Genomic DNA, 22,416 nt, shown 5'->3' with positions numbered 1-22,416 from the left:
TCTTGAATGCTCTGACTCCTCAAATTCACTTATGAAGGAGAGACTGGAGCTCAAGGGCAACCTCACACACCGGGAGTTGTCTTTCCTTCTAAATGTGACAGGTTTCAAATATTCTCTCCGACAGTCTCTACCGCCCTTTAAAGGGCCAAAGACAGCTGTATCCACCAACCAGCCAGTGGCATGTGACACTCTGCACCACGAGAGGATTAGCTGTCACTTTTATCAGGATAGTTTTAATTTCACAGCCTGATGTCAAGATTGGTCAGAATCCAGAATCCAGCTGTTTTCCAGCTCCTGAGAGGCACCTTCCACTTTCTCGGGTACCCACCCCCCCTTGGAAACAGAGACACTTACCCAGTGCCAGCTGGCCATCATCAACCCACCCAACTCAAAGATGCACTCCTGTGAGCATATGATGAACGCTGCTGATGTCATCATGAACTCAGGAGCCACACAGTGTTCTGAATATTTACATTTAAAAACTGTCCCCCTAAAGGGAACAATTCTAAAGTTTTAGTTTAGAGCCAATGGTATCTTTCCAAACAAGAGTAGGCTGGTGGTCATGATGTTTTCTTAAATCCCTGCAAGTACAGGTGGATCTCCGTGAATTCAAGGTTAGCCTGCTCTACACAAAAAGTTACAAGACAGTCAGGACTACACAGTGAGACTCTGTTTCTAATTAATTAATTAATTATGTTTAATCAAAAATAAAGAGACTAGTTAATCCTTGAAAGCAGGTAACACTGTATTAAGGCAGCAGGTTACATTTGAGGAAAATACTCAAAGACTAGAAACAAAACTAAATAATTACTATTTTAATAATTTATTATGAAGTACCATTCTAATTCCAAATATGTGGTAGGTGCTAACACACTTTGATCACTTTTAAAAAATAACTTTTATATACTTCCATTTAAAGAATTAAATCTGTTAAAACCCCCTATACACTAGCCAACCTATCCAACTGCTACAAGTATTATATTGTTTAAAAGAATATATATGTGTGTGTGTGTGTGTGTGTGTGTGTGTGTGTGTGTGTGTGTGTGTATGCTACGCTCTCCGGTCGAGTCAGCTGGACAAGCTGAAAGGCTTAAAAGTCACTCATGAGGCAAAAGAGTTTCAAGGAAGCTCTCCTCCTGGAGTCTAGCATTCTCTACCCATACAGTAATTTTTCATTCCCACGTTCCATTCCCGCGTTAGTCTAGTGTATGGATCCACGTGCTCTCTTTCAATATTTTCCTATCATAAGTGCCTTTTAAGATTAAATTCTGACATAGCTAAAGCCGTCCACCAGTGTTCCAACAGTCCTAGTTCGTCCTTAGCAAGACCTTGGGTTTAGAATTCAGTACTGCCCCTGGTATTACACTATCTCTTTGAGTAAAAGTTAGGTCACTGCCCTTCACAGGAATCTACCATCACCTAGGAAGAAAGAAGTTTCTGACCGTAGGGGAAACCAGAATAGATGCTTAGAATTATAGCTGAGTTACATCTATTTACAGGAATTTACAATGGTTTAGGAAGCAGATGGGGCTGTGGTTTTAGAGTATTGCATTATTCATTAGATGGTTAGCTAGAATGGAACTCCCTAGTTAGAACCATGACTTGGGTGTGAAAGCCCTTGCCCTAGGAGTGAAAAGTTCTCACACCTGGCTTCTAAGACTATAGCTGACCTTAGATAGGGCTGACTTTGTCTCAGTTATTTTATTACCCAGTTCCTTCCGATCTTTGNGTTTTCATTCCTCTGTTCTGTGTAAGAATCATTAAGCATCCGGTTACCTCATTTGAACCTTGAGGGTATGTCACCCAACTTCTTTATTGTCTTCTGTATAAAAAGTCTGAAGCTCGAATTGTAAAATTACATTCAGATTCTACACACAACCTCTCCTGTGTGCATCTGTCTGTCACTCATCCACACTTTGCCCACCCGTGTCGAGAGACCCCGTTCCACGCAGACACAGGGACCCAAAGAGTCTGCGGCATATATATATATATATCTTCCAAAAGAGAAAAACCTGAGGCATTCCTTCTTTTTGATAAGGAAGTGTTTGGGGCTGTTCGAATTACTTCTCTGGAGCTGGTAGTGGCTTTTACCAAACTGAACTAAGCTAGACCCCCACATTTTTTTCTAAGACTCAGTATTTATTGTATAAGCAAGTTTCTTTTGTTTGAAAAGTATTCTCAAAAATTCACATGATAAGGACCTGGCCCGTGGTGTAGTGCAAGTGGTAGGCTGGAAGGTCTTCAGGTAAGTGGGGGTCGGGGGAAGTTGTAGGAGCCAGATCCCTATTCCTTAGTTTACTCTGGGAAGGGCTCATCCAGGATGTGGGAGGCACCATCCCATGGCACTAATTCTGACTGAATCAGAAGGGAAAACAAGAAAACCCCCTGAGCACCTGCATCCGCACCTCCTGGACTGCCCAGAGGGAAGACTCTCTTCCCAGGCTCCTGCTGCCATGGGCTCTGCCATGCATTGCCTGCTGTGACAGAGTCAGCATGAACCTCCCTCCTACAGCTGCATGAGGCCAGTGTTTGGTCCCAACTATGAGATGGGTAACAAATGCAGCCCATCACAGCCGAGAACCTCTAAGACTACACGCCAGAGTGAACTGCTCTCTGTCAGTCAATGCTTAAGATATTTACTAGTAATGATGCTAATCTACATGTAGTGAAGAAAGGAGCTCAAATTCCTCTAGGTTCACACATGTAGTGACGGTGAAGTGTGCTAACACTAACGGGGGCTTACATGGAAAGCAGAAAGGGAAACTCCAACTGGGAAAGCCTAGTGTTTGGAATTTTTAAAAAAAGGTTTCCTGTAAACACATGGAACCTTGTATCTGGACACTACCAAAAAAGTCTGAGTAGAAAATTAATGCGTGGTTAGAAAAAAACAAACTAAACAAAAATTAAAAAAAAAAAAAAAGCAAACCTATGGCAAGAATGATCAAGGTTTTTGTTTTTGTTTTTATTTTTAAACTGATAAAAATTAACATGTAATTAAAGTGAGAGAGAGCCGAGTGTACCCAGTTTTAGGAATTATCATCTTAGACATAACCTGAATGTTGGAGACTCTGTGGGTAAGCACACTTGCCTCCATGCCTGATGACCCAAGTTTGACCTTTGAGATCCACATGACAGAGAGAACCAACTCCTGCAAGTTGTCCGCTGACCTCCAACAAATGTGCATAATAAGTAAATGTTACAAAAACGTGACTTGGTCTGTGGTTTAGACACAAACAGGCTACACGAGTAAGCAGTATTTAGTGTCAAAGATGATAGCTATTCTGTGGTGTGTGTGTGTGTGTGTGTGTGTGTGTGTGTGTGTGTGAGGGTCGGGTACTCATAGTGGGAGAACCCACAGAAAGGAACCTCAGAAAAACAGCCATGGCTCATACCAGGGCTGGAGGGCATCTTCTCCAGCTGAGGTTCTTGTGGGTGGGAAGGTTTAAAGATTGGGTGTGATTCCCCAAAAAATGACAAAAGGGAAATGAGCTGGTAAACTGAAAAAAATTGCTAATTTATAGGAAGCAACAATAACCTAAAATTGAATACCACTTCACTATGCTTGTGAGAGTGACATGTGTGTTTTAAAACTTTGATAGTATATTTTGTAAACTCCATCACCTCTGTTCTGTGGTACGAGGACCTTAACACCTTGCCCTGACACCAACACGAAAAAACACACCCAATGGGATCACCCACTAAAATTCCAAACAAATCTTTCCACTTTGGTTCCACCCTCTTGGCAGGTGCACACAGTGGGGCTGTGAAGGCCTGATGCCCACAAAGCTGGTCTGCCTTGCACCGTGAGTCAGCATGGACCCTTCTCACAGCTCCAAGGATCTCTGCTATCTTATCTATTCTCTTTCAGCTGGTGAGTGTCACTAAAACTCCTCATGAATAATGCTTGAGGAATTAGTCTAAATGGCTCTGCAAATTCTCCTCCAGCCTCTTCCCCTTTTGGGCAATCTCACTGAGTTTTTTAAGGCAACACTTGGAAACTTCCCAGGTCTCTCTAAATCTGAAATGCTGTAAAATTCCAGATGTTTTGAGCATCAATGTGGTGCTTTAAAACTTTGGGATTTTAAGTATATATAGGAGGTTGAGCATAAAATACTTCCAAATTGAGTCAATTGTGCTTCCATGATCCTGCTTGCTCTCCCTCTCCCTCCCCCCCTCCCTCCCTCCCTCCCTCCCTCCCTCCCCCAGCACTCACCCACTCCCGATTGCAAGCATTTGGTAGGGAATACTCAGCATGTACTACTATTTAGTACATCAGTGCAGGCATACACTGTTCAGTCTGTCTTCATGTGTAATATTTCTCAGGCCTCCTTTTCATAATGCTGTGTGTGTGCTGAGTTTTCTAAGCCTTGCACACGCTAAGCACATGTTCTATCATCTTATAACTCAACACCCTCATGCTAGCAACACTTTGGAAGCACCTAGGGGGAACAATACCCAGCTAGTTTTGAAATGTTAAAAGGGGGTTTTGTGTACCTCTGGATCTCACACCAGCACACACCAGTAGAGCTGGAACTAGATTCACAGACATGCCTTTCCACCCCCTCTGATTATAGTTGAGAGAACTGTAGATCTGGAGCCTCTATGAGGTGTTACATGGAGGTCTGATGTGTTCTCCCAGGGCTTTTCTGCCCATTACACTGTCTGCTGGAAGACAAGAAGCTGCAGAACACTCCGTACTCTGAGGGCATGTTTAATATGTCACTTCCCCGTATGTTTGGGTTCAAATCTCTAGTGGGATTATTTGTAAGCCTGCATTCCTTCTCCCTGTTGCTGTCACCCATGTCACAGTCACAAGCTAAAGCCTCAGGCAGGTCTCTCTCAGTCAGGTCTGGAACCAAGACATCAGGATCCACACAGGTTAAAATAAAAGGAAGGAGCACGCTTTGAGTTAGTTTGAAAAAAAAAATCTAGTACTTTGCATAATTGATTCTACAACTTAGGGAAAACCATTAAGCAATTTCTAAATTCTCTCTCTTTCTTAGGATCTCATTAAACAGGGTAGTATAGCTCACAATCCTCCTGCCTCAGCCTGCTGGGTGCTCCAGATTCCTTTAGGTATAAAATAGGAAGACTAACCATTGGAATCTTACAGGAGTCTTATGGTTAGAACCTTAGATGTGAGAAAATCTGATGACCTAGAGACACACCCAGGAGCACTGCAGAAGAGGTGGCAGGCAGCAAGGCTGGAAGAACCAAGGGTCTGCAACTGAGTGTCTTCTGATGAGAAACTGCACTCTGGAACTCACAGCAACTGTGGCTGCCTGTACAAGACCTGCAGAGGATCAAACCAATCTGCACTGCAGTGTGGAGGGGTGAGGAGCAAAAGGCCCCACTCCTCCCTGAGGAGTTACGGGCAGCTGATGGCCACTGAGGGAGGAGGGTCATCTTTCTTTATTGGTGTCATGGTGGGTTGACCATGTTCCACACCCATGCACATGCAAGCAGCTCTAATTGGACTGGAGGGGGCTTAGGGCCAGGAGGGGGTATCCTGGGAGGGAGTTCAGGAAGATTGGAGCGGGAGGAGATGGGGGGGCAGGTGAAAAGCACTGAGTTTATCCATGAACTTCTTAAAGAATAGGTTTTTTTTTTTAATTAAGCAACTTTACAAAGAAGCAGTCTGTTGCTGTGACATCTGTACCTGATGTGGTTCAGGAGCCTGGGGAGTTGGTTTGCAGGAAGAGGAACAGGATAGAGAAGCCTGGGTTTTCTAAGCAGTCTGATGGGCAGTTCAGCTAAGGACTTAGAAAACCAGAAGCCTGACAGAAATGGAAAATGCAGGCAGCAAAGCCCAGTCTCATTAGGTTTCAGGCATAAATTAAGAGTCTATTGGTAACTGGGTGACAGCACAACCGTTTTACATGGCAGGAAAGAGCATGAATGCATTTTACCAATGCACCCCCAACTCTGTGAGAGGCTGAGGTAAAAGGGACAGACTAATTAATCTAACAGGAAATCTAAAGGCCACGCAACATCCAGGCATGGGTGTTGATTGCTGATTTTAGACAGATTAACAGTGGGAGGTGCGAGCAAGAAACAGAACAGAAACATTTGAAAAACTTGTATTTTTGCCAGAAATTGAGTATGTTTAAAGTTGCTGCCAATAAATATGGAGAGATTGGCACTATTAAAAAGAGGCCAAGGATTTTGCACTGGGACAATAGGAAAAATATTCTGCGGGCATCTCAGAATTGACCAGGACCCCTTCCCAGCTCCACACTCACCCCTTAGCTCAAAAGTGTGAAAGTAGAACTCCTTTCAAGGACAGCTCTGAAAACACAGCCTGTACAGGTATGCTCAGGGTGCCACTTGTCTAGAATCCTTTATCTTTTTAGCTGGTAAGGCTAAGGGAGCCAAGTGGGCCTACCAAGATTTTGACAAATGGCAGACCATGTGATGATAGTTTTGCAGGCACACAGAATGCTAGAGTCATAGGGCCGGGGAGGCTTCAACCAAAATCTCATACAGTGTTAGCAGGTTTGTAGTCTCTGTAGGCAGCTCCTGACAGTGAGTTGGGCATGAAGTTATAAGAGTGAACCTGAAGCTGAGATGGAAAACCTAGAGAGTCAGAAACACCAGGAACATGGAGCCCTGACGAAGGGAAGCCAGACGGTAAGCAGAGCCAGCCTAAGGTGGTTGCCATATGGGTTTCAGCCAGCACGGCCGCAGGGGCAGGCCTGCCAAGGCTTCTGAAGTACATCCTTCCACTGTATGTCCCAGGTGGCAGACATGGTTGCTTGGCTTTAGTCTTGCTTAGGTCTGACTCTTTCTCACTCCTTCCCTGTTTCTTCCTGTATAATGAGAGTGTTTATGGCATCACCTGGGAAGTACGCAGTTTATTCTCATGTTGATGGATGTTCACACTGCGTTTCACTAGGTCTTGAGCAACCTGTGGACTCATGCTTTTCAGCAATGAGGACCTGTTACAGCTTTGAAGATTCCTATGGATGAACTAAATGCACTTTGGTTGTGATACAGGCACACGCCTGTGAATGCAGGACGTGTATGGATCTAAATGCCAGCCGAGTGCCCGCATGCTGAAGACTTGGTTGCCAGCATGCGATACCACTGGGAGTTAGTGGAGCCTTGAAGAGCATGGAGAGAAGTGGGGTCACTGGAAGAATGCTCTTGAGGAAGACATTTGGACCCAGCATCAATCTCTCTCTCTCTCTCTCTCTCTCTCTCTCTCTCTCTCTCTCTCCCTCCCTCCCTCCCTCTTGGCTATAAGGAAGTAAGCCACTTTGTTCTATAGCTATCACAATAAGGCTCTGCCTGCCTCACAGCAGCCTCTCCCCAGTGCTCTCCTCAACAAAACACAGAGCCAGATGGCTATGGACTGAAACCTCTGACACCATGAACCAAAATAACCCTCTCTACCTTCAAAATTGCCTTCATTGGGCACCGTGTCACAGGTAGAAAGCTTAAAGGAAGTGGTATTAGCAGTGCACATGGTTGGCTGACTGCCTCAGGACAGCACAAGCTCCTTCTACTCTCCTGCCTGCCATAAACTCCAGTTTACAAGGCCAACGAGCGAATACTAGTTAGGTTTTGTGCTGGTTTGAGTAAGTGCGGCCCCCAGACTTGTATGTTTGAATGCTTGGCCCATGGGGAGTGGCACTATTAGAAGTGTGGTCTTATTGGAGTAGGTGTGGCCTTGTTGGAGGACGTGTGTCACTGCAGGGGTGGGCTTTGAGGTCTCCTATGCTCAAGCTCTGCCCACTGTGAACACAGTCTCCTTTTGCTGCCTGTGGATCAAGATATAGAACTCTTGGTTCCTCCAGCACTAAGTCTGCCTGCATGTTGTCATGCTTTCTGCTAAGATGATAATGGATTAGACTTCTGAACCTGTAAGCCAGGCCTAATTAAACATTTTCCTTTATAAGGCTTGCCCTGGTCATGGTGTCTCTTCACAGTAATGGAAACCCTAACTGAGATAGGTTTCAAAACAACCAAAGCCATATTAAGAAACAACAGAAACACTTCTAGCTGCGTATGGTGACACCCACACTTACTCTCGGGACTTGAGAGGCAGAGACAGGCAGATCTCAGTGAGTTCCAGCACAGCTACACAGCTTCTATGTACTTCCATAACTTAAGGGATAAACTTGCAAAATGTGAGAGAATTTAAGGTGGAGAATACGAAGTCCACAGCTTACTTATTTATTTACTTTTTCTAAAAAAAAAAAAAATTTTTTTTTTTTTTTTTGGATACAGGGTTTCTACATAGTCCTGGCTGTCCTGGAACTTGCTATGTAGACCAGGCTGGCCTCAAACTCAAGTACCTGCCTTTGCCTTCCACCACCACACCTGGCCCATGGCTTTCAAGGGATTCTTCTCTGAGCTGTGCTGTCACTGGCAAACACAGGTGCTCTAAGGCTAAGCTCACAGTCATGTTTACTTTCATCACTGCTGCTGCTTCCTTTACTTAGGTGTGTTTTATTTGTAGCCATCCCTCTCCTTTTAAACCAATGCCCCAAAGGCAAGTGTTAGCAAAAGGCGAAGCTGCCCTTGCTGCTCAAGCATGAGTGGGACTCACCCATTACACGGGAGGAAAACGTCAGCATCTTACAAAGGAGACAGCACAGAGCACATGCATTTTAAGCAACACTGTACACAGTATAAGAAGGGATGTCCACACCTGCATTGGCCCAGGGATGCAGGACAGAACTCTTTCTATGTTTTCAGAAGTCACATCTACATCATTCACAGCAACAAGGACATCGCCTAAAAACAGAAAAACAAAAGACAACTGTGTAAATATTCCAAACCAAGAAAGCTCCAGAAGTGCAACATGAGAAAACAGCTACCCAGACTTCCTCAAGGGTATCATGGAAAATATGGTGCATTCGGGGACTTGTCCAAGGTTAGACCAAACATTAGCAACACAGCCAATCTCCCAACTCATCTACTGTGCTGCCCAACAGTGCACCAGAACTCACTGCAACCCATGAATATTTAAAGATATGAATATGTCTAGTCTTGGGGTAACTGGGTGAGTTATGTGAACCTAAAGGACAAATGGAAATTTTGTTAAGTATTGAACTTAACAAAATTAAATCTAACTACTCAGACCCATAATTTTAAAAAATCCAGCTGAAATTTTAATTAAGTCCATGTGGTACATCTCTATGCACTGTGATGCTTGCTGCCATCACTCTCTGGTGTCCACACAACAGCTTCTGACAGTATCAACACGGCCAGCACACGCCAATCAAAATCTTCTTTCCCGTGGCTGTTCTCCAAATGCTTGTATTTATCCCATTTCAAAATCAAGATCACTTTTAAGATGAAACTTTACTTTCAAACTATTGATTCAAAACACAGCTCTCACCCAAAAGAGCGTAAGAACAGTAAGCGAGTAAGAGTCAACATATTCTTGAGTTATATGAGTGATCGTAGCCCAGGGAACAGAGATTTGGGGAGCCTCAAACATGTTCTGCTGTGGAAATGGTTACATGACCCAAAATAAAAGGGATTTGTAAATCAGCACAGATACCAAATGTAATGGTGAAGATCCCAGGTAGGTGGGCTAGCACACCATGGGAAACTTCTGTAAGTATCAGATGTTTTTCTGGGAATAGTCTGAACTGTGGGGTTGGTAGAAGTTCATGCTTTGGTAAGAATATATTTCAAAAGTCTTACCTGATTGTCAAAAGGATTTAAGTGGGAAGTTTTGCGAGCCTGAAAGACAGACATGGGGTGGAGGATGACCAAGGCTAATGATAGTCTAAGATAACTTAGGTCTGTGTAGCGTATACAAATGACACCCATAGTCTCATGTGTTTAATGCTTGGCCCACAGGGAGTAACACCACTTAGAGGTGTGTCCTTGTTGGAATAGGTGTGGCCTTGTTGGAGGAAGTGTGTCATTGTGAGGGTAGGCTTTGAGCTCCTATGCTCAAGGTCCACCCAGTGTGGAAGAGACCCTCCTGTTGACTGCCATATATCAAGATGTAGACTCTCAGCTCCTTCTCCAGCAACAAGTCTGCCTGGATGCTGCCATGCTTCCCAACATGATGATGATAACAGACTGAACCTCTGAAACTGTAAGCCAGCCCCAATTAAATGTTTTCCTTTATAAGAGTTGCCTTGGTCATGGTGTCTCTTTAGAGCAATAAAACCCTAATAAGGTTTTATAAACAGACAGGCTGCATCTGCAACACCCCAAATCAGCTCAGTTATGAAGTACTAACCAATCACTAGGCCTTGGGCCTTGTAGACTCTTCAGCCAAGGGTCTAGCTCTTTTCCTGGGACCTTCAGTTTATAAGAACATAATTAAAAAGCACTATCAAAACCATGGTGAGCTGTGTTAACATGAATATATCTAGGGTACTTTCTCATAACTTCAAACTATATAAGTCACATCTTGTTCTAAACCACTGCAGTAGAGAATCAAGGAAAGGGTTAAGGAAGACCAACTGTCTACTCTCTGAGCGAGAGTAGTTGGCATGCATGTGTATAAACACATGGCACATGCATCTCCACAGGTTGCTCAGGTTTCTGCATGTCTTATGAACCAAGGCGCTGGGTCCACTCTCTGCTGTCTCTTCAACAATATCTGTACAGTGAACAGCGTCAATGTTAGAGAAAATGTCTGTCTTGAGCACAGGTCAAGCCTGCTTACTGTACAGTGACAAGGACACATGTGTCTCTATGAAGTGTAAAATGTTAAAAAGAAAGCCTCCAGTGTGGAAAGCTGAGAAGATGCTTGCATGAAATCTGTGGTCTGTCAGTGAACAACTCTACTCCACAGTGGGCTAGGAGAATACCGCAGAAATGCTCAGAAACCGCTCAGTACTACAGCTACGACTACTTCTGAACACTAAGGCTAGTCCTTGCTATGTTCACCAGAGTGAAGAATAAATCATTTTTATTCTTTTAAGCCTCTCAGGCAGAAATGTTTGGGCTGGTACAAGTTTATAGAATCGTAATCTTATTGGTCAAATGACATAACTTATAATGTAAATATCCATACACTCGTTTGACATTTTATAATACTTTAAATACTTAAGACACTGATTTGTAAATGTCTTGATAAACTGTTTTATGCTCATAGTTTTTCTTCCTTCATTTGTGTGTGTGTCCTATATGCACACATGTATGTTGGTCTGTGTATCCATGTGAACAAAGGACAGGGGAAGGAATCAGATGTTCTGCTCAATCACTCTCTGCCATAGTCCCTTGTTACACTTTTTACTGAACCTGGAGCCAGCAAACCCCTTAGATCCTCCTGTCTCTGTCCCATAACAATGGGGTTATAAGCGGATGTGGGATCACTCCTGGACACACACACACACAAATGTGGATACTGGATATTTGAACTCAGGTGTTCATGCCCCCAACTCCCTCCATCCTCTTTTATTTCCCATTTTGATCTGTGCTTAGCAAACCTTTTCTGTTAAGGATCACCCAGAAACTTCATGCTTTGGTGGATAAATGCCTTGTTCAAGTGCTCAGCTCTCCCCACCAGGTCCATCTTGAACTTGGCAAGACAACAGATAAACAGGTGGGGGCTGTGTACGATAATAATTTACTTCGGTTCTAAATACTTTTCCTATGCTATAAATTATTTAAGCCCTTTAGACAGGCTATATAAACACTGGTAGTAAGCCTGATGTGACCTGCCACCTCTAATCTGCCTATCTGTTCTGGATGGTTTTTCTGAATAAATATCGAAAAATGAATTGATTGGGTTAAGTTATACACTGCTGCAGAGTGATACTTATATCTAAATTATATTTTGAATAGAGAAAATAAATAATTTCTTTTTCTCTTCTCTTTTTTCCATCAATGTGAAATAAATCCTTTGGTCTGTCTCTTTCTACTGAAGTAACCCATACAGCAGGTCAGAGTCTTGAGTGGGAATTAGAACACACAGACCCACGTCTATCGGTGATGAGCAACTTGGCCCTAAGTAGTTACTTGTGATACCTCTGTTCACTTCTACAGAAGGAAATAACTGCCCAGCGGCTTCCCAGAGAAGAAGCTCTGAAATTCTGTCCTTCCAACAAACCCTGGGTTCCAGCGTCCTTCTGACGGCAGAAAAGCATGAGAAGGAGTGCTCTGGCAGAGACACTGTCTGTAAGGAAATCAGGAAGGCACAAGGAATACAAACAGGGAAATGAAAATGTATTCCGAAAAAGAAGCAGAAATGCACAGAGAACAATATATTAGGTGTTCATAAAAAAAAAAAACCATCTTTTAAAAAAGCATTTCAAATATTTTATTTGTAAAAAAAAGTTCAACAACAATAATGGAATAAAAAATGGTCTATATAAGATAGACTATTAGCCAAGCATGGTGGATATGCCTGTAATCACAGCACTTGAGGGCAGGGGGATTGTAGGTTTGAGATTAGCCTGTGCTATAGAGTGAATTTTAGGTTAGCTTGAGCTACACATGAGAACTGTCTCAAGAAAACCCCAGAAGTAAACTGAAGAAACAACACAAGTCTACATAGCAGCCACATGGAACTCCCCTTTTCTCTCCTTTTAAAAATGACATCTTTGTGTGTGTGCAGGGAGGGGGAGTAGGGGGGTAGCATACAAAGCCACAGTATACACATGAAGGTCACAGGACAACATCTGGGTATTGGTCCCAGCCTTCTGCAATGCTTGAGACAGGGCCTCTTATTCAGCCCTGGCCCATGAGCTTCCAGGGATTCTGTCTCACCGCACCCCTTCCTTGCACATGAGCACTAAGATTGCCCATACATACTGTTGCATGTGACAAGGACACATGTGTCTCTATGAAGTGTAAAATGTTAAAAAGAAAGCCTCCAGTGTGGAAAGCTGAGAAGATGCTTGCATGAAATCTGTGGTCTGTCAGTGAACAACTCTACTCCACAGTGGGCTAGGAGAATACCGCAGAAATGCTCAGAAACCGCTCAGTACTACAGCTACGACTACTTCTGAACACTAAGGCTAGTCCTTGCTATGTTCACCAGAGTGAGAACTGGGTTTACATGGGTGCTGGGGATCTGCACACAGGACCTCATGCAGCAGGAGCTTTAGTCACTAAGTCCCCTCCCTAGCCCAATAGGAATATTTCTCATAGACATAGTTTGAGTTGAAGAAAAGATTATATATATATATATGTATATATATATATATATATATATATAGAGAGAGAGAGAGAGAGAGAGAGAGAGAGAGAGACAGAGAGAAAGAGGAGATTATACACATATGTACACACATACACACACTTACTCCCATTCACACAAAGGTGAATAATAAGCTAAAGCAATTCTGTTTGAAGAAGGCTCAAGGTTTCTTGCTGATTGATTGTGGATATGTAGCAGAGCCTTCTGGGTCCTGAAAATGTTGATTTTTGATCCAAGGAGGCTGTTAAACAGGACAACACACCCATAGAAATGATCAGTGTACACTTAAGAATGGATGTCATGCCTCAAAAAACATTTCTGAAAAGTGAGCACACATCTTCCAACATTTTAAAGGAAAATGTAAAAAAACACATTATGTAAAAAAATAAATCTATATTTGAGGATGTAAGAAACTATACAAAATAGCATGGAATGAAAATCTTCATTCTTTATCAGAAATAGTCTGCAGATGGGTAATCTGGAGAAATAACATACGAACTGGGCTTGATGGTGTATATAATCCCAACACTTGAAAGGCAGAGGCAAGAAAATCAAAAGCTTGAGATCAACCTGTAGACTATATAGTGAAATATTTTCTCAAAAAAAAAACCAAACAAACAAGCAATGAAAAGATGAACATTATTTATAGTTAGCTAGATAATGTATGATTTCCTTCTCCCTTCTTAATCTTAAAAAAATAAAAAACCAGTTATCTACCCTTGACCCAGCAGCCAGCAGGATGGCAGAAGTAGAACAGAGGAGAAAATGTCCTATGAGCAGCTGTTACGGTTGGACAGCACCCACCAGAGGCAGGACCTGAACCATACCTTGTACTGGAAGCAGCACTCACTACTCAAACACCTGAGAAAGGTCAAGAAGGAGGCACCACTGATGAAGGAGCCCCAAGAGGTGAAGACCCACTTGAAGGACTTGCTCATCCTGCTCAGGATGGTAGGCAGTATGATGTGGGTGTGTACAACAGCAAGACTTTCATCCAGGTGGAAATCAAGCTACACATGACTGACCACTACCTGGGTGAGTTCTCTAACACCTACATGTCCATGAGAACAGCATCAATGCTCCACACTCCTCCTGCTTCATCCCCTTCATATGAGCTGCTTTTTTTTTGAAACAAGCTAGAGACAGCAGAGAGGTAGGAGCCTCAGTTGAGGAAATGACCCTATATGATCCAGCTCAGTGATCAATTGGGAGAGGGCTGGCCATCAATGGTGGGTGGTGCCATTCCTGGGCTGCTGGTCCTGGGTTCTATAAGAGAGAGCAGGTGAACAAACTATGGTGACGCACCACAGTAAACAGCATCCCTCCATGGTTTCTGTATCACCTCCTGCTTCCAGGTCACAGCCCTGTTTGACTTCCTTCAAAGATGGGTGACAATGTGGAAATGTAAGCTGAGTAAACTGTGAGAAGCCACATGTGCCGTTGCAGAGTGGCACAGGCTTCTGCTGGCCACCACACATACATAGGCAGGAAAGTTTTTTTTGCCAAGATAAGGTTTTGAGAATTAACCAAAATTGACCAATCAGATGAGAGAGAAGTTGACCAATCAGATGAGAGAAAAGTTGACCAATCAGATGAGAGAGAAGTTAACCAATCAGATAAGAGAGAAATTAACCAATCAGATGTAGGCATGCAAATGAGGTGGTAAGCATCAACCAAGCACAACCAATCCGGGTGTGAGACACGCCTCTCCTAGGCCTATATAAAGCAGCACCAGTGCTGGGCTCGGGGTCTATTCGCCTCTACAATCAAGCTCTCCTAATAAACGTGTGCAGAAGGATCCTGTTGCAGCGTCGTTCTTGCTGCACACAAGAGTAAACCTTTTCTTCCCCAATTTGCTTTTGGTCATGGTGTTTCATCAAAGCAAATAGAAACCCCAACTAAAACAAGTTGGTACTAGTATCATGGGGTATTGCTGTGACAGACCTGACGATGTTTTTAGAAGCATCAAGGAAGAACTTTGGAACTATGGCCTAGAAGAACCATTGAGTGTTGTGATCTCAGTGGGATGCCCTCGAGGAACTTGGGAGGTATGAATGTTGAGAGCAATGCAGAAGATGGAGGCCTGGTTTATGAAGTTTCACAAAGAAGTGGTGTATACTTTATCAGGAGCAGGTCCTGAAGGCACAGGCAAGATACATGAAGTTCCCCAAATGCCTATGGTTTCCACGTCTGCTACAATTACAGTGCCATCTTCTGCCAAGTGTGTACCTATAGCCCCATGGGGTGTTCCTTATGATCCGTTGACTGAGGGAGAGAAGACTAGGGGCCTGGTTTATTGATATTTCTATATGTTATGCAGGCAGAAGTGGACAGCTGCAGCATTAAAACCCCTTCCTGTCACAACCCTGAAACACAATGGCAAAGGGAAATGTTCATAGTGGGAAGAGCTTCAGGCAGTACACACAGCATTGCAGTTTGCTTGGCAGGAGAAATGGCCAGATATGCAGCTTCTCATTAATTCCTCAGCTGTAGCCAATTGATTGGCTGAATGGTCAGGGGCTTGGAAAGATAATAATAGGAATATTGGTGAGAAAGACATCTGGGGAGGGGGGAGCTCTCCAAACGGATGAAGATACTTGTGTCCCGTGCAAATGCTCATCAAAAACGTGACATCAATAATCAAGTGGATAAGATGAACCGTTCTGTGGACAGTAAGCTTCTTTCCCCAGCCACCGCTGTCATTGCTCAAAGGCCATATGAACAAAGTGGCCATGATGATAGAGATGGGGGTTAAGAATGGGTTCAATAGCATGGCCAACAGCAGAGACCAACACTGAGACCCAGATATGGTACCATTCCCTGGGGTGATCAGCCAGTGACCTGGTAGCCGGTTGAATACATTGGATCACTTCCTCCATGGAAAGAACAACTTTTCGTCCTTACTGGAAAAGATACTTATGCTGGTTATGGATTTGCCTTTCCTGCTTCAGATAAAGCCACCATCTATGGATATAGCACACCTTTGCTCTGGTCATGATATTCCATGCAGAATTGCTTCTGACCGGGAACTCATTTCATAAACAAAGAAGTGCGACAGTGGGCCCATGATCATAGAATCCACTGGTGTTACCATGTTCCATACTATCCTGAAGCAGTTAACCCGACAGAAAGATGGAATGGCCTTTTGAAGATACATAACTTTATCCAGATCTTCAGGTGAAGGCACACCTTCAATCTGGGCCATACCTTCTTCTGGAAGTCTGAATAAGGACATGGAGGAGAAAAGCTTTTGTCTCTGCCTGCCTGCCCTTGCCTTGCTAACACTGGCATTGGAGCCTACTCTGTAGGATTCCAGCATGAGATACCCAGCCTGTGGGACTGAGCAACTACTAGATTCTTGCACTTTTCATTTACAGCCCTTGTTGGATTAGCTGGACTGCAGCCTGTAAGTCATTCCAATAAATGCCCTTTTTACGTACTATATACATACAGAGACTCATTTCTTAAGTTCTGTGACTCTAGAGAACCCTAACTAATACATCCTTCAAGTAGCTATGGCCCAATAGACTCATGTTTAGTCTCCGGAAAAAATATCCAATTATGATGACCAAAAATGAAAAATAAGGAAGGAAAAAAAGCCCCACCAAGGCACTAGGCACCTTCTACTATGTATGGAAGAGAGTAAACTATTTGCTCTGGGAAGAAGATGCCAGCTGGGTACTGCTTTCAGCTCACTGTCAATCTTTAAGGAAATACTCAGAAACCGAAATGTATGGGAGCAGCCAAAACTGGCACCACCCCCAAGAGCTGCAAGTCTCCAAGATATGAGCAAGAAAACGTAGGATGGGCTCTGTTGTTATAAAAGGATGTACATCACTGGCCTGACTGTCCTGTTAACAGCAGGCACAGTTCTAACAGCTGTGAGCAGACAAGTCACACTCATAAAAATGATCCTATGTTCACAGGCATATTGCTATAGTCGGTAGCTGTGCAGTGTCCTAACTGTGGTCATACTGAAATACTGAGACCAACAACCTGTTACTGATGGAGCTGAGATCTTGAGAAATCTCAAGTCATCAAATGCAGGCATTGGAAAAAGATAGCTGTTTATTTGTACAGGAAAAATTGAGCCAGGTTTTATGGCACATGCCTGTAATCCTAACTTTCGGGATGCAGAGGCAGGAGAGTCAGGAGATCAAGGCCAGCACTTGGGTACATATGTAGCGAACCCCATAGTTTGAGTGCCAAGCTAACTTAGTAACAGTTCATTGTCTTGGAGTCTAATCTGAAAATTATTAAAAAAAAATAAAATGAATTGAAACTTTGTAAGAGGTTTTAAATAATTTATACACCCAGTATTAGAGATGATAGATAAGTGTATATAGGGGGAACACACACATACACACACACACACACTACACACACAAAACCCAACCCAAAAAATCATGCAAAACACTATTGATACTTTAAAACAGTAGAGGAAAAAATATCTAAAGATTGAAAAACAAAACACCCCCAAAGCTAAAAAGAATGTCTGGTACGTAAGGAAGTGTACTTACGACATGGACCGATCACGCACCACAGCTTGGCAGCTGGCCCTCTCTTGTGATCACAAGCTATCTGAAGGTTTCGAGTCATGATGAATAGCGGCTTATTTTAGGGCACAACCCTTGGAGCTCACATACTGTCTCTGCATGGGGCTGCCTTTCTGACGCTCCTCTATTCTGTATATACCAACACGAACATTCCGCATTAACCGTTCCCATCCGCAGCTCTCCCTTGAGTACGTGGAAAGCCATTCCACATGCACTTGCATCCAGACCACACGTCTGGCAGAAACAGCAATGATGATGGGATGGCACTATTGTTTCTTTATAGACTATTGTATCTTTATATACTGCTATGCACTTCACAAGCAGTCAGTAACTTTGCTGGCTTCCTTAAGCAAGGAGGCTTTCATACGACAAAAGCTCCTGGAGCTGCATCAGCTAGATGAGCCAAGCCAGGGCAAAGGAAGCACACTGGAAGTTAAATCCTTTCCCCAGAATTCAGCGTTCTGCCGTTCTTATGTGGCCTTTTTTCCCATGAAAAGTGTGAGTACAAGCATGTGTGTGTGACATGCATAAATGTGTGGGTGTGATTTCTATGTATACTCAGAGACCTGAACAAGGAGTTGGCTGTCTTCCTCCATCACCCTCTGCCTTCCTGCCCTGAGACAGGGTCTCCCACTGGATTGGACACCTGCTGCTTTGGCTAGACCACATCTCACTGCACGCCAATATGGAGATGCATTTTGGAGCCCATGCTCTGACAGATACCCTTCAGACTGTCTCCTGAGAGTGGCCTGTGTGATGCTCTGTCATGAGCCCGTCACTCTGTGGAACTGCCTGTTTCTGATGTGCCTCCTCCACTCTTACATAAGCTCCTTTACAGAAACTGCTGTGTCGTCATTTGCCTGCCTGGCACTTAGCATGTGCTCAGACACAAATGAATAAATCACTACAAGAAAGAATATATTTTCACATTTGACTCTTACCTTTATAAAGTAGAATAAAGTCGCTAACGAGCTCATATATTGTGTCACATAGCTTAAAATCGCAATGCAAAAATACTCAAAATGTTCAAAATAATTTGTATTTTTCTGCTCAAAACTGGTGGGATAGTTTAGACAAGTGCCTTTACAAAGGGACTTCTATAAAAGCACTGTCCTTGAGAGGGTCAACTGGAACAGTCTACAGCCACTCCAAGAACTTGGTGTTCTCAAGTGCAAACATGCAATTTAAAAGTATTTTTATTCATAAATTACATATTTTGTATCGTGTTATTGGATACAGCTGTTACAGCCTCAATGATCACTGTATAATCAACTTACTTTCTTCTTGTAGCAAACAAGCAAGATGAAATAAAATTATATTATTCGAAACTTGAAGATTAACTGGATTGCTTGCCAGTCTGAGCTAGTGGCATGTGCCCTTGGTGCCTGCAAGGCTCTTCTTCTAAGACCAGAGCATGTGGGACACCATAGTACCAACTTTACTTGGAGCCTGAAACTTCTGTCTTCTACCCCCTGGCTCACAGGCTCTGCCCTTAACCATGTACCTCAGCAAACAAGGACAGGAGCTGGCTGCAGCACTTACCAACCAGGACCTGACCGCTCTTCATAGCTGAGCCTCCTGGCAACAGGCCGTGCACCACGAGCCTCTCTCCGTCTGCTTGCTTTGCGCTCCTTTTCCAGCTCCTCTTGGTCTGATGGATGATCCCCACCAGTACTTCCAGGAGTTTGACCTGCTCCCTGGCCTTGATGGCCGTTAGCTTTTTGGGGTTGATATAGACAGTCACATCCTTGTACCGCTGCTGCACGGTGACTCCGGTCTTCTGGGTGGACTGATGCTTCAGAATGGACACAGGCCCATTGTTACTGCTGTTCTTTTTGTGGTGACGCCTGGGTAGAAGGCTTTTGCTTTTCAAGATCTTGGTGAAGCGCCTGAGCTTGGGCTCAGACTTCTTCCTCTCTCTGGAATCGTCCTCTTCGATGATGACCTCCTTGTCGCTGAACCTCACGTGGTTCACGTGGTTTGCTGTCTGGGTCTCCGGAAGGAGGCTCTCCTCCTCGTCCTCACTCAGCTCCAGGTAGAACAGTTCTCCATTCTTCTGCACACTGTCCAGCCACTCAGGCTCCACATCACTGTGGGAGAGAGAAAAGGCCACCTGAACGGTCATCCAGTGTGAGAAAGACAGCATTACCTTCCTGTGTAGGAGGGGCAGCACCCTTGACAGCAGAAATGGAGGCGGGATGTAGAATTTTAAAGAATGGGGAGGGAAGCAAACAGGCAGAGTAATATACCAAAGAAACCAATAAAGGGGTTGGGGAGGGAGAAACTTTTTTATAATATATTGGGCTGTATTTTTTTTTTTTTAAAAGAAACCAATTCAGGCTCATACCTGCAATTCTAGCACTTGGGAAACTAAGGCAGGAGGACTGTCATCAATTCAAGGCCAGCCTGGGCTACACAGTGAGTTCCAGGGTACAGAGTGAGGCTGTCTCAAAAGACAAAGGTAAAGCAAAACCACACCCACAAAACTACGTCAGGGGCTGGGAAGATGCTTGCTGCATCCGGAGGTGGGAGCCTGCTTGCTACACCAGGCGGACTTGGGTTCAGATCTGCAGCACACCAGGAAAGCCAGGCTGAGTGAGGATGCTGGCTAGCCACGCCCCCAGAATTGGAATGTTCCCTCTAATCTCTCTCTCACCAGAGATAAAGGAAATGTCACATGTCTGGGGAAGTAAAAACCTGAAAGTTCTAGTAGGGCCAGCTTTACAGAAAAGGTATGAGCTGCTAGGGCGAGACCCTAATCAGCAGCTGCAGAGAGCAGACACGTGGGCATGTGGAAATGCCCACAAGCTGTCCAGAGGGCTCTAAGGCTTCCAAGCTTCACCAGTGCTGGGGCGACACTTTTGAGTTGTCCCTGCCCCTTGTAGTTAACCCCTTCCTAACTCCCGTTAGTGACCCCAACAAAGCCTCACTGATTCACCAAGTCACATGCTGCTGTCCAGTCTACCATGGGTTCCCCCTCTAGGGTGAGTAGAGATGTAAGTGCCTCACACGACAACATGGTAGCACAGGTCTAGTTCAAAGGGTGGGCTCCAGGCTCAGTGAAAGATGCTGACTCACAAAATAACGTAGAGCACAATTAAGGCCAATCCCTTTACTAACCGCTAGCCTCCCCTGTGCACACCTGTGCATACCTACATTCACAAGCATGCACATTGCCCCCACTCCCTGCTCTCACACCATAAATCCATCCCGTGTGTAGTTATAGCTCACTTTGGATATCTCAGAACTCACGTTAGCCATTCAAAGTGTGATCGCATGTGTAGTAGTCAGCTGTGTGGAAAACGTCCTATTGCACGGTGGGTACTTAGGGCGGCTTCAGGCTACAACGAACCTACGCATCACATGCTTTGTCCAGATAACAATTTTCAGAAAAGCAGCCGTCATCTTTCCATAAACTGCAACCATGGCTGAACCAAACCAGCTATAATCATAGCTCATAATGAGCCTGGCTGTAACCTATCATTTCTGTACAACTCCTCATTAGCAGTAATAGTAAGAAAAGTAAAGCCAACACTTTACATCACTCATCCTGTGGCCGTAGAAGAGGGCAGATGGGAAGCTGGCTATTAAAAACCCCAAATTATTGCCATTAGAACTACTGAAACAGCACTGAAGAGCAGCAGCATCCATCCTGGACAGTAAGTGATCACACCCTGTCCTATGTGGAGTTACAGTCTGCCTCCTGTAAAGTGACACTTGTCTCCTCGTGAAGCCCCCAAGTGGGGAGAGCCTTCAGATGACCACTCCAGTGGGACAGGGTGTACTCCAGCGGTTCTCAATCTTCCTAATACCTGGGTCTTTTAATGCAGTTCCTCATGTGGTGAATCCCCACCTCAACCATAAAATTACTTTCATTGTTACTTCATGACTGTAATTTTGCTACTGTTCTGAATTATAATGCAAATATCTGTAGGTTTCAATGTTTTGAAACCCCCTGTGAAAGGATCATGAGCCACAGGTTGAAAACGGCTATGAATCCGTGTTCTAATCGTTCAACCAAACAGAAAAGTTTTCTCTGCTTTCTTAAGTGTTTATTACCAACTCTGCTTCCTTAACTCCAATTTTTGTCAAATACTGATTTCTGAATTCCATAAAAATGATCCTATTACTGCCCTGGTCTACACAGCTGGTTACTAACACAAAATTTTCATGTGTATGAGTCTTAAAAAAAAAAAAGGGACAAGTGTCTTAGAACAACACAACTAACACTTCACTGGTCTAGCTGCTTCCCCAAATGTGGCATCCTTTAAGATGCCCAGCATCACCGACCACAGGTCACCAACCCACATACACTGGCCACTTCAGTCTCACCTTCTATCCTCACACATGTCAGTGTTCAACCACTCTGAAGCTCTGTTCTCCAGATTCCAAATAACTGCGTGCCTACTGTAAGCCTTTAGGTGACAAGTGATCAATAGTCCTCACTGGTACTCTGTGGACAGTAGATCCTCACTGGCACCCTGTGGACAGTAGATCCTCACTGGCACCCTGTGGACAGTAGATCCTCACTGGCACCCTGTGGACAGTAGGATCCTCACTGGCACCCTGTGGACAGTAGATTATCACTGACACACTGTGGACAGTAGGATCCTCACTGGCACACTGTGGACAGTAGGATCCTCACTGGCACCCTGTGGACAGTAGATCCTCACTGGCACACTGTGGACAGTAGGATCCTCACTGGCACCCTGTGGACAGTAGGATCCTCACTGGCACACT

At 44.1% G+C, this 22,416-nt stretch overlaps 1 protein-coding gene across 2 annotated transcripts in view; it reads right to left on the bottom strand.

Moving 5' to 3' along the window:
* Positions 1 to 22,416, bottom strand: part of Intu (inturned planar cell polarity protein) — a 64,085-nt gene that overhangs the window by 30,417 nt on the left and 11,252 nt on the right. For both annotated transcript variants that reach the window (XM_021158513.2, XM_029474787.1), the window contains exons 2-3: positions 19,219 to 19,766; positions 8,657 to 8,742 (exon numbers count right to left, since the gene is read on the bottom strand). In XM_021158513.2, coding sequence (XP_021014172.1) covers positions 8,657 to 8,742; positions 19,219 to 19,766 — 634 coding nt within the window. The remainder of the gene's footprint in view (positions 1 to 8,656; positions 8,743 to 19,218; positions 19,767 to 22,416) is intronic.

This window comes from Mus caroli, chromosome 3, assembly GCF_900094665.2.
Source record: "Mus caroli chromosome 3, CAROLI_EIJ_v1.1, whole genome shotgun sequence".
Taxonomy (NCBI): Eukaryota; Metazoa; Chordata; class Mammalia; order Rodentia; family Muridae; genus Mus; species Mus caroli.
The sequence above is the reverse complement of the archived record's forward strand: the minus strand, read 5'-3'. Positions and strand labels throughout refer to the sequence as shown.